At 42.4% G+C, this 12,890-nt stretch overlaps 1 protein-coding gene and 1 long non-coding RNA gene across 2 annotated transcripts; both read left to right on the top strand.

Moving 5' to 3' along the window:
- The first annotated feature begins 3,755 nt into the window (after positions 1–3,755).
- Positions 3,756–8,054, top strand: LOC143525081 (uncharacterized). Its single transcript, XR_013133560.1, has 4 exons — positions 3,756–3,785; positions 4,117–4,151; positions 7,574–7,760; positions 7,938–8,054. It is a non-coding gene; the product is annotated as an uncharacterized LOC143525081 (long non-coding RNA).
- Positions 8,055–8,134: 80 nt separating this feature from the next.
- On the top strand, positions 8,135–11,541 carry LOC143525076 (uncharacterized). Its single transcript, XM_077018580.1, has 9 exons — positions 8,135–8,250; positions 8,343–8,429; positions 8,613–8,678; positions 8,941–9,042; positions 9,189–9,275; positions 9,697–9,843; positions 10,005–10,225; positions 10,580–10,739; positions 11,340–11,541. The coding sequence occupies exons 1-9, from the start codon at positions 8,157–8,159 to the stop codon at positions 11,462–11,464; spliced, it is 1,089 nt and encodes a 362-aa protein (XP_076874695.1). The 5' UTR covers positions 8,135–8,156; the 3' UTR covers positions 11,465–11,541.
- Positions 11,542–12,890: the final 1,349 nt, after the last annotated feature.

A 12,890-nucleotide genomic window follows, 5' to 3' on the forward strand; every position in this document is an offset into this window, starting at 1 on the left:
GGGGGAAGGGACCCCTTCTTGGCATGAGGAGACACCCTGTCCTTACACCCCAGGCATCCTCCGCCTACAAAGGGGTACAGGGGCTCCTCTTTGCTCAGGGGTCCCTCCCAACCGGTCAGGTCTCCTGAAGGAGCAGTGCCTTCTGAGCCACATGTTGTGGCTCAGGAACTCCATAGCTCCCCCCCAAAAACATATTTAGGGGGGGCCCCTCTGGGGAATAACAAAACAAAAAACACAGACACAACATACAACATACACGCACCCAGGATGCCCTCCGTGCCACATCCAGTGGCACGGGACCTCTAATGGGCCCCTCCCCACACACCGTGAAGAGGGGTGCAAGAGAGGAATTACATAAAACAAAGCACGCTACACTCTAGGACAAAACGAACACACAAAGACAGAACACAAACAAACGGACAGGACCCACCGATGCGTGCGCTCTGCGGAGCGTGACGCGCCTACTCCAGCTCTCTCTCTCTCACCGTTTTCCCCACGGGATCCGCAGATCTTGAGAGAGAGAGCTATAAGCGAGCGGCTTGCGCGTCACGCCCACAGCGTCACGTCTCTCGGGCTCGCAGTCGCTCACCCCCGTCACCACGGGATATCAGGTGAGCGAGGCAAAAGGCACCGAGAGACCCTCGCGTCTAACGCGGTCTAGCGTGCGGCACGCACCGGTGGACCCGACTACATACACACACGAACACCACCAGCGAAACACACACCACGGCACGCTCACACACTCGCTCACGTCCGCGTCGTTATTAAAACAAAACACTACAACGTACATACACACACACACAGACGATAACGGACAACGGACGTGCGCAATGTGAGGCACCGGTAGTTTCGCTGGGCGAGAGCGGAGTCTACCAGTCCCCAGCTCTAGTCACCGCCGTGTAATTTACGGGTTTAAACACAAACAACATTTAAACACGGCGGGACGAGTGGGGACAGACTCAACACTCTCTCAGACAATACACGACAAACACACAGCACGTAGACAAACACTTACCACGAGACATGACCACGAACGAAGGAGAAAGCAAAGGAGACTGGCGGCTTCCGAAGGTGGCTGGTTATTCTGTGACGGGCAGGGTGAGCAACTCAAAAAGGAAGCGATCACACCAAGTCTCAGGGAAAGAGGATGGTTTAATAGAAAGTGTGCAAACCAAAAACCCGTGCATTGTTCCAAATGAAGGAAATAATAACCAGCAGTCAACTGGTACAAAGACAAGACATATATAGACGAACAAACGACCCTCAGGTGAGACGGATCACGGGTCCCGCTCACCTGAGGGACGAACATCACGTGACCAAAAACAGGACCGTTGCCGCTGTAACCGGGGGCGACCGGTAGGGGGCCCCCCCACAACGTGACAAAATCTTCATCCTGTGTTTAATCATAATCAACTAACTAAGGCAAAATTACAAACTATTCAATGATCATGAGTCACATTTCAAGTAAAAAGTATAGACACTTTTTACATTTCAAGTAAAAAGTATCGCCCCCCCCCCCCCCCCCCCCCAACGGTTTGGAAGTATCAGTATCTGTATCGGTATCGGCGATACTGACCAGTATCGTATCGGTATCGTATTGACACCAAAATTCCGAGTATCGCCTACCCCTACTGGTCAGGTAAAAATGTTCTTTCACCGGTTTTGCAGGGGTTTTTTATTCTCCACTGCCACCTATCGCCACCTATCGTTTCGGAGAACACTGCAGTGACGCTCGCGACGCTCACGAAAGTATAAACGCCTACACCGCTCGCGCAGGTGGGCGGAGTCGCGCTACGGTCGCTCGTGAAAGTATTGTGATGAACGTAGAGAAAGAGGGTGGGTTAATTAGGGGGAGGGGTTTAGTGGGATTTAAAACAGAAGAGAGATGCGGTGGGGGCGAGGTGGGGGGGGGCGAGGGTGCATGACGACGCTTTGTTTGGGACTGGACTGTCCTGTGAATCCGGATTGTGTGGGTGCACTCTGAGGGACTTTGTCGAGATTAAAGAGAACGCGAACACGACTTGGAGACTTTGAAGGTGTTCGTGACATACCAGAGGAATCTGAGAGACTGCTGAGTGTTGCGTGATGTGTGTTGGTTAACGTGCTGAACGAAGACATCCGACTCCACAGCTACACAGGGGGGGTCTTGACGGCCACCCGAACGAGGGAAGTTTGTTATTTTAAAACTAAACTTATGTGTATATGTGTCAGTTGAGAACTGGGGATAGGGTGGGAGATAAACCGTTTGATGAATTAGTATAGGTCTCCCAGCATTAATGAATTAAGTGTGATTATTGGGTGTGTGTGTGTGTGTGAAGTGGTAGTAGGTGACGTGCCTTAATTAATGTGTGTTGTGGTGTGATTTTTGGGTTTTATACAGTAGCACGTGATTGTGTGCTCAGAAATGCTGGTAAAGACTGCTATTCTAAACATTGTATAAGTTGGGGTAGGTAGCTGTGGGAAGGGAGTGCCTACTCACTATTCTGTGAGGATAGCCGACGATCTTTTCTTAAATAGCCCGTGGGGGTGTGCGGTGATACACAGTGTCTTTTAAGAGTGTTTTAACGAAGGGTTTTTTTCTCGTGATATTTTAAAGAGGTATTACTTAATAAGGGTGGGGGAGTGTGTGTGTGCAGTGATGTCATGGGCCTATTAGAGGGGATGTCAGTCGTGCTGTGTGTAATTAAATGGTGATTATTAATAAATATTGTTATATGGCTTAAATCCGTGTTGATTGTGTAGTTCGGACAGGGGGGAAGGTTTATCAGGCTCGTCCGGACCATACCGGAGGAAAAAAAGGTGGTGGCAGCTATTTAAATGATCCAGTGGCTTAGAGCCCTCTAGTGGCAGTAAGCGGGAATATTACGTAACTAGCTACATAGAGAGAAGGGAAAAGGGGGTTCATTACATATAACCAGGCTTAACCATGTATTCTTCCGCCGCGCACACCAAACACCAAGTTCCGTTTACGACGCAGAACCACTTAGGTCCAAACAAGGATTTATACAGTAAATGGGAGATGTGTAGTAACCACGAAACATCGTAACTCGGGAACCTCGTGACCCGGGGACCACCTGTATGATGTTTATGTCGATTGAATCGGAGCATTAATGACCAAAACAAACTGGACTTAAGGCTGGAGGGAGGTAACTTCTCTACGTAATGTCCGAAAATCAGCCGCAAGTCAATTAAATGACACCGCCGTCATCCATCCAGCGCTGATGAGCGCCAGTGAGTGGATCATATTTCAGCCACAAAACATATAGCACGCACGCGCGTGTGGTTTATTATTATGATTTGACGGATTTCCCCCCCAAAAAAATTTTTATGACGGAAATCCGTCGTGACCTAGGCTAGCTTATCCCGCTAGCTAGCGTAAACTAGCTTATATCGGACTGAAAAGGTGGTGGGACTTCGTGTACAAATGTATAATATTATAACGTTTGATAAATACTACTTCAGGACAGTTTGCTGTTGACAACTCTTCTCTTTTATTTTAACGTTAATACAAGTGAACTCACTCAAAGAATAGCTGAATCCTCTCTCTCACTCCTCCCCCGCTCCCCACTCACACAACTTAACTTAAAGAATCAGTAACCCAATAATCCCTTAAGGATCATTACAATATACATAAATAAATATTAGTACACGGATGTGTATTGACTTTGTTGACTTTGTATTCGTTTCTTTCACAGTACAGGATGTTTTCGTTGGTTCTGCATAACTTATTACTCTTTTCCCGCTCATTCTTTTCAGACTATCTCTCTGAATCTTGGTGTTGAGAAGTAAGTGACTATGTAGCTATAGCTAACGTAGCTAACTAACCTAGCTAGCTAGCTAACGTGGCTAATATTACTGTTATCTGTGCTGCTTTTCACTAATTATGTAATCTGCAATACCCTTATATTTATGTCTCCTATATACTTTTTTCGTATGGGATGTTGTTTGCCGTGAGGTAGCACCACTGCTTAAATATTATGAGGTAGCATCACTGCTTAAATATTATGTCAAAAGAAGGGCCCTTCAAATTGTGGTAGTTATGTTTTTTGTTTTTCTTAGTTTGTAACTCCATTTTATCAAGCCAACAGGTTAAACATTGCTTCATTTGTTTTTCAGGTGCTGTACATATGATGACGTATTTTCCGGTTAAGGTAATAAAACTTTTTCCTAAATTTGGTTAAGAACATTTTAAATGAAGAGATCCAAATTACCCGTGTCTGATTCTGCTCTAAGGAGGAGAGCTAGAGTAGATTACCAAATGACAGTTCAAAATCTTGAAGAAGGGATGTGTGTAAATAGACAGACACCTGAAGCCACTGGTGAAAGGGATAGGACCAGTAGGGAAGAGTTCAGACTTCAGGGTATGGCTGAGGAAATCCATGTGCATGCATGTTCACACAGCACAGGTGAATATTCATCTGACAGCATTAGAGATTCTGCAGTCAAAGGTGATGTACACAGCGTCTCAGTAGGTAGTACGTGTTGTAATTACTATGATATGACTGAGTCTGATGACAGCCAGAAAGAAATGTCAGAGACTGAGGAGACTGAAAGTCTAAGACATCGCCTATCAAATTGGGCCTTAACCTATGGTGTGTCTCATATTGCGCTTACTGCCCTTCTGGCCATATTGTGTTTCTACCATCCTGAGCTGCCTAAAGATGCTAGAACCATTCTACGCACCAAGACAAATTACTCTGTAAAGGAGATGTGTAGTGGTCTTTATCATTACTTTGGCATTGTGGCAGCTTTACAAAAGACATTGTCTAAGTGGAAGAGCACATTGGCCAATGGTACTTGCTTGAGACTTCAGGTGAACATTGATGGGTTACCCCTGTAAAGGCCCATTCACACCCTACGGTAATTACGGATACGGACCCTTTCGTCCGGTTCCGGAGGTCGTTTCATCCGTCAGTGGGTCCGTTGCCAGAGCGCTTACGAATCCGTAGTAACGGAGCAATATAAACCGCAAATCAGGGGGCAGTAGAGAGTCAGAAGCATCGGACGTACACCAATTCGGGAAAATCAATGAAGAAGAGTACTGGACTTTAAAAAATGACGCTCGAGTTAGAAGAGAAACTTTGCGAGTTGGTTAGAGGCTACATTCTGCTACGGTGCCAGGTCATCGCGATAAACAGCGATGCAAAAACAGCTGGGAAATTCGAAATTCGTCCGTGTCCGGAGGTATAAAGCGGCCTGCTTTATACCTCCGGACACGGACGAATTTCGTCCGTCCGTACCAAACGTAGCCTCCGTAGGGGACCACTATACCTCTTTCCGTTTCCAACGTTGTTATGATTTTTTTTAATACATCCTCTAGAGGGCAGTATAGTCAAATTTCCGGCACCGGCGCACCAGCAATCTCCTCCCAGCTGTTTTTGCATCGCTGTTTATCGCGATGACCTGGCACCGTAGCAGAATGTAGCCTCTAACCAACTCGCAAAGTTTCTCTTCTAACTCGAGCGTCATTTTTTAAAGTCCAGTACTCTTCTTCATTGATTTTCCCGAATTGGTGTACGTCCGATGCTTCTGACTCTCTACTGCCCCCTGATTTGCGGTTTATATTGCTCCGTTACTACGGATTCGTAAGCGCTCTGGCAACGGACCCACTGACGGATGAAACGACCTCCGGAACCGGACGAAAGGGTCCGTATCCGTAATTACCGTAGGGTGTGAATGGGCCAAGAGCTCAAAAATGCAACTATGGCCAATTTTGGGTCTGTTGGTCACTGTACCTATGAAAGAGCCAGCTGTGATTGGGCTTTTTTCGGGCATTAAGAAACCCAATAGCGTTACATTTTTGGAGGATTTTGTCACTGAACTTGCTGACCTAGAGAAAGGATTTGACTTTGAGGAAAAAAGGTTCACACTAACTCTTGATTCAGTCATATGTGATACACCTGCATGTTCATTCGTAAAAAGCACAAAGTCCTTTAATGGGTATCACGGCTGTGACAAGTGCACACAGAATGGTGTGTACATAAATAATCGCATGACGTACCCACTTGTGAATTGTGTAAACAGAACAGACGAGTCATTTTCAATCAGAGCTGATGAAGAGCACCATCAGGGTCCACATCCCTTTACTGGTGTAAATATTGGCATGGTCTCTCAGTTCCCACTAGATTATATGCACCTTGTGTGCTTGGGTGTGGTGAGACGATTGATAAATCTCTGGCTCAAGGGACCACTTTGTGTGCGTCTACCATCCAGACTTGTGGACAGGATCTCTGACAGTCTTCTAAGCTTTCGTGCACACATTGCTGATGAATTTGCTCGCAAACCACAGTCACTGAAGGAGGTTGATAGGTGGAAAGCTACAGAATTTAGGCAGTTTTTGCTCTATACTGGACCTGTAGTATTAAGGGACACTTTGGACCCGGAAGTTTATTCCGATTTTTTGTTGTTATCCACTGCCATTGCCATACTAGTCAGTCCTAAACTGTCGGAGAGTCACAGCAATTATGCAAGCATGCAAGTGTTAGAGAGAGCGAGAGAGAGGTGGAACCAAGTGCCACAAAAACAACAGAACTAAAGGAGTGCCTAAATAAACGCGGACTGCTCAACGCGTAAAAAGAAATAAAGCAAAAGCAAGGACGTCAGGGGAAGGAGCTGACTAATAGCAAAAAGGCTATTCAAACAAAAAACCCTTCCCATACGAACAGCAACGGGATAGGAAGGTAAACAGGTTGAGGAAAACTTGAGGGAGGTCAGTAAGGGACGCAGGAGAGGACTTGAAAAAAGACAGAGAAGAGAGATAAGAGAGATAGGTGGCGAGACACCTAAAGAGGCAAACGCTGCAAAACAGAGTAAGAGAGAGGCTGAGAGCGTAACGGCATAACCACAACGAATCAGCAATGATCCGTCTCCACTGGCTTCCTTAAGAAGCCATGGCAACAGGTGAGACAGATCATTGCTGATTGCGCTGCTGGAGTCTAGGACTGGCTCGGGTGCCCCTTGTGGATGTAGATAGCACGGCATCCGAGCCAGCCCTGACAGAGAATCATTTGCGCAAGATCAAAAGCTTTGTCCGTAAACCCTCATGTCCCCTTGCTCAAATTATTCGAAGACTTTCTGAAGAAGACCAGTGTGATGACAGAGTCGTGAATGTGCCACAGTTTCGAAAGGAACATTCTCGCGGACCCGTACCTGTCGGCCCTGTCGTCGTTGCACAGTATGATGAATTTAAATCAGAAAAATTCACAATTAAGACAAAGGCAAACAACAATACGTTTGTGGTAGCAGGTAATGTGTGCAGCATTTCCAACATCATTGAGTGTAGAGATGATATTTATGTGGCCTACAGAAAATATACTGACTCGTCTTCATTTTTCAGTTACCCTTTTGATTCAGGCTTTTTAAATGTTGTCTGTGTATCTCAGTTACAGCCTGATGTTGAATTTTCTCAAGTGTCAGAGATCTCTCAGAAGTTTGTAGCTGTACCCCACAAGGACAGATTTGTCATCATCCCACTGTTTCACACAAAGGATTAGGGGCAGGCCACTTTAATCATCTTTTTTTTTTTTTTTTTTTTTGTCTTTTTCTATTTTTAATTTAAATTTATTTATTTTAGAAGTACTGTGGTGTGTTGTTCATCGAGGAGAATACTGTAAATGTGATTCCAAGCAAATGGTTTCAAGATGGAGAGTCCTGGTGGCCAAATTATCCAACAGACCAGAGAATTAACAAGGCCATCAAAAACTGTGAAGAGCCTGGTCCTGGATGGAAAAAGTTCACTGCCCGCATCATATGTGAGAAAGGCAAGTTAGTTCTCTTTGTGGTCCATGTGCACCTTTTAGGACAGACTTTGTGGATCACTGATCAACTGATCAAATTCATAATATTTTTTTATTCCACTGTAATGTCATTGAAGTGTTTTTGTGTGTTTGTTTGTTCGTGTGTGTTTGCTTGATTGTGCATTTATTTAATTAAAGCAGATGATCTAACTGATGCAAAAAGAAAAATCAAGCAGTATCTTGACACTGACACTGCTGGTTTACAATCAGAGGATGAGGGCTCACAGAAAAGGAGGAAAAAAAAAAAGAAGTATGTACTGTAACTTACTGCAAGTTTAACAGAGGTCTTTGTTTTTTTCCTGTTCACTGTTTGTCTTTTTCTGGTTTAGATACTTAAATGAAAGTGACAGTGACAGTGATATGTCTGGTAACGAAGGAAGGACATCTGTCCGAAAGGTTAATTTCAGGCTACCGCATATACCTCAACCTTTCCCACCAACTATTACAGATATTTGTAAGACTTGTTTTTATTCTTTTTATAATGCATCCCTATATAAAATGTTTACTGCTGTGTAATTGCATGCATTTGTATCTGTTTGGTTTTAGCTGCTAAACCCCAGGGACCGATCAATGAAGTAAGCAGGTCTGTTGCTTCCAAGCCCTTTCTATCTCGCATCCCGAATCAGGATCCAGGTAAAATTGCACATAGTTTGTTATGCGAGGGCCAACGCTTGTTAGTTTTACAAAAGGGGGAGTGGAGAGTATCTGGATTATTATCATACAGATTCACACTGTATTTCCTCTGATTTCTGTCTTTCTGGTTAATGTCAGGCATTATTTATTTACTACATTTTCCCTTCTTATTTCTGTTTTCAGGAAATAGTTCACAGATCTGCAGCCAAGGCTATAATACTGAACACTCAAACCCAGAAATGTTTTCTGGTAAGTGTCGTGTCACTCAAAAGGGTTGGGGCCTCATTTAGTAGACGTTGTAGTATTCCAGGTTATGAGCAATGCACACTCATTTAAAATTGTGTTTTATAAAATATGGACTGTACTGACACTGGTACTAATGGTCATACCCCAAACACTTTAGCTTTCCTCTTTTCTGTTTGAGGCAGTTAAACATGATGAGTTTTCTATGTTAATTTTAGGTGCAAATCTGTGCATATTAGTGTCTCTAAATGTATGTCTCCACTTTTAGCTGCCAACCCCCAGGGACAAAACCAAGACAAAAGATTTGCTGATCTTAGCTGGTCTGTTCCTTCCAGGCCCTTTGATCCTTTTGTCCTCAATCATAAGCCAGGTAAAACTGCACATGGTAAAAAATCACTCACATGATGATGTGCTGTCCAGGAAGAGCATTTCTAACAAATGTCAACTTGGCAACCTGTATTCAGAGACTTGTCTCTTTTGTATTTCATCTCGGGCTTCTCTCTTTTCTAATATTAGGCATTACTTCTTTTCCTCATTCACCATATGATGGGAACAATTCACAGATCTGCAACAATGAACATGAAGGAACACAAGTTATTCCAGGTAAGAGCTGGTATACAGCTAGTATACAGCTAAATGTTCTTGGGATCTTTCTGTTCGGCATAGGAATCACCAAACACATAGCAACAACTTTGTAACGTCCCACCAGATACCTGAACCATTATAGCAATCAACTAATAATTTTCACATTGGGCACCATAGCAACTACTTGCTAAAATCTTATGAACCACCTTAAGTAAACCCCTCTTCAGCTTGCTACATAGTCACTGGTCAAAATTCTTATAACAAAGGACAACTTTATGTGGCAGGAATATTATACTTCTGAAACCTACTACTATATCGATTTTCACAAACACAGTATACATATAAAGATTTCACATGTATAGATTGGTATCAGACAGTGATTCTAGATGATTCTAGATTCTTCTGTGTGTTATTTTTCCTGTATGCATTTTTTGTTTAGGTGCCAATTCTCAGGACCTTTTTGATGGCAGAAATGCGTCTGCATCCTCCTTGCTTACTTGTCCCAGAGGGATGGGAACAGAAGAGAAATGTGTTTTCAGGCCACAATTCAGAGTTGGACAGCATAGTGGCCCAATCTCTTGCTCAGGTGAACTATTCGTGTTCTCTGGTCATGCTTCACCAAGCCTAAAATGCAGCCATATTCAACTTTAGCTTGTTTTGGGCCCTAAAGCTGAAAGGCATGAACTTTATTTAAACATTGTGGAAATTAGTGTGAAGACTTTTTTCTGGATTTGTATTGTCTTTCAGCTGCAGAATTACACATCCTGCTTCTGCTTGAAAACATAAAGCAGCAAGTGTCACAGCTGTCAGCGACTGTTGGATTTCTGATGACTAGAGTAGGGTCCACTCCACAACTCCAGTGTGAAATGCCTGAAGAATTCCAGTTTCCGTTGGACAGCATAGATGAGGTTGATCAGTTTGAAGCGTGGATACAGTGTCCAGAAAATGTAGAAAGAAAAAACAATCTTGTAAGTATGTATGTTAGCTTTCAGTCCATTGATGTACAGTACAGACCAAAAGTTTGGACACATTTTCTCATTCAAAGAGTTTTCTTTATTTTCATGACTATGAAAACTGTAGATTCACACTGAAGGCATCAAAACTATGAATTAACTATGAATTAATTATATACTTAACAAAAAAGTGTGAAACAATTGAAAATATGTCTTATACTCTAGGTTCTTCAAAGTAGCCACAGTAGGTGGCTCAGTAGGTGTTTTCTACCAGTTCTGGCTTTTTATTGACTTTTGACAGTGTATATATAGATGCAAGCTGTCGGTGGTTCATTTATTTTGCATTTATGTATTTGTTCTCACACACAGGTCTCTGCATTGTCATCTGTTGGGGGACTAGATACAAAGAAAGTAACCTGGAATATCCTGGCACGCCTCTTCTCTTGCAGTGTTTCAAAGAAAATAAACTGGAAAGGGGTCAATGGGAAAAAAGCATTCCACAAAATGGGGAGCAAAACTATACTCATACGTAAGTATTAATACAAGTATTTGTTAATTTAGGATTTGAGAAAAAATAAAACAAAAGATGTACTGTTCAGTCATTATTTCAGTACTTTATTCCCCATATGTCAGTACGTGTTGCAAGGGTACAGAGTAAGAGTTTGTTTGAGACCAACAGAAGATAAGTACTAAAAGACTGCATACAGTTTAGTTGTTTTGTGTGTGGATAAATTTAGGCATATAATTATGGTTATTATATAGTGTATTTGTATATAGTTAGACCATTTGTTAGAGCATGAGTTTTTGTTCAGTGTACTGCTGTAAGTTGCAGATTATTCTGTGCATCGTTTAAAAGGGTTTGCCATTTGATCTATAGAAAATGTTGTTTTGTAGGGATTCCACGTTGAAAACAGATGTACCAAATCACATGTTAAATGTTAAAATGTGTTACCAAATTATTAATTGCATGTAAACGTGAATATTCTAGTAATATGTGCTGGCCTGTCTACTCTCACTTTTTTTTCAACAATTTATTTTTAACTCCTTCCTTTTTCTTTTTGTTGTATTAGCTGTGGTTAATATTCTGTTGTCCAGCACTGCTTTCTCATTAATTTGTGTTTTTGTTTAGGTTCTGTTCGGAAATGTCCAACTTCTGCAGGAGCAACAGACACTGAAATAACTCGGCATGCCATCAGATGGTTCAACTTGTCCTGTGACCGAGGGGGTGGACGGCAAGAACGCAACAAGCAGTGAGAATGTCCTGTGGTGGTGTTTATACACAGTCATACCAGAATATTACACAGATATGTATGTGAGTTTTACAAAAAATAAATTTGGTAAAAAAAGAATTTGTTTTATTTATTGTTTATTTGTTTTTATTCAAATTGTGGAAGTGAAAGGACAGAACTATGAATAATACAAATAAAAAATGATTGACTGATTACATTTATTCAGAATTTTTAATGTTTTAAAACTAATTAAATAAATATTGCATTGCATTTCAATTTGGTTGAAAATATTTAACATTGATATAGTTCATATTTTAAAACATACTAAAATAAACATTACTTTCTATAGTAAGTTTAGTTAAAGTATTGTGTTTGTATTTTAGAATCTAGTATGGAAATTATTTTCTACATATTTTAAAATGTAATTGTGTAAAGTATTGCATTAATAAGTGTAAACTAGTAGGGAAAGCATTATATTTTATTAGAACTATAAAGGTAAGATAGCTTGATAGCTTTTTCCTGTCTTTTGCCCTTCATGTATTGCCAGTGGCGGACTTAGCAATTTGCGGGCTCAAGGCGAATTAAGCTAGGGGGCCCATCAACATTAATACATGAGAAGTAAGTTCAGGTTCACACTACACGATTTTAGGCTGGTTTTTCAGTCGCCGACTGTTTTTGTAGATCGCCGACAGAAACTGTGGTCGGAGGCAAATCGGGGATCATTCGGCGCTCGCTCAGTCGTGTAGTGTGAACTGCTGAAAGACGCTCGCCGAGTGGTCGCCAACTCATCGCAGACGACCGGCAGATATCTAGCATGTTTAATATCTAGCATGTTTCATATCTAGCCCAGTCGGCGACCGTGAGTCAACAGCAGCGTCTAGCTTCATACAACTTTACTACAACACTGTGTTTAAGTTATTGTGACAGCACTGGAGAAATAGTGCGATTGACTATATCTATGTTCACTGCAACGGAGAGATGAAATAATTCTGGCAATTTGGGACTATGGAGTGGTTAAACGGTAAAAAAAAATAATAATAATAACGAAAACGTGGAGTACATGTACATTGTTTTTATCTTCTTCGTGGTGTTGCTGGTTCTCGCGAGTGTTTCGTTTTCGTGTTCTCGTGTTTTTGGACGGCAGCCAGATGAGTCGGCGATTCCCCAGTCGTGTAATTCGTGAGCCCGCGTCGCTGATCAGTCATGTAGTGTGAAAGCCACAACAACTGAAAGACTTGCGATTACAGCACAACCAGTGTAGTGCGAACGGCACAAAAACCTGATGACTGAAAAGTTGTGTAGTGTGAACCTGGCTTTAGCTAGACAAGGGGGCCCTACAGTGGGAGGGGCCCAAGGCAATTGCCTAGCAACGCCTCTATGCAAAGACCGCCTCTGTGTATTGCTGTTTCTTCTGTCAGCAAACCTGATTCAAGTAATTAGCCGTTTCAGCC

This window comes from Brachyhypopomus gauderio, chromosome 1, assembly GCF_052324685.1.
Source record: "Brachyhypopomus gauderio isolate BG-103 chromosome 1, BGAUD_0.2, whole genome shotgun sequence".
Lineage (NCBI taxonomy): Eukaryota > Metazoa > Chordata > Actinopteri > Gymnotiformes > Hypopomidae > Brachyhypopomus > Brachyhypopomus gauderio.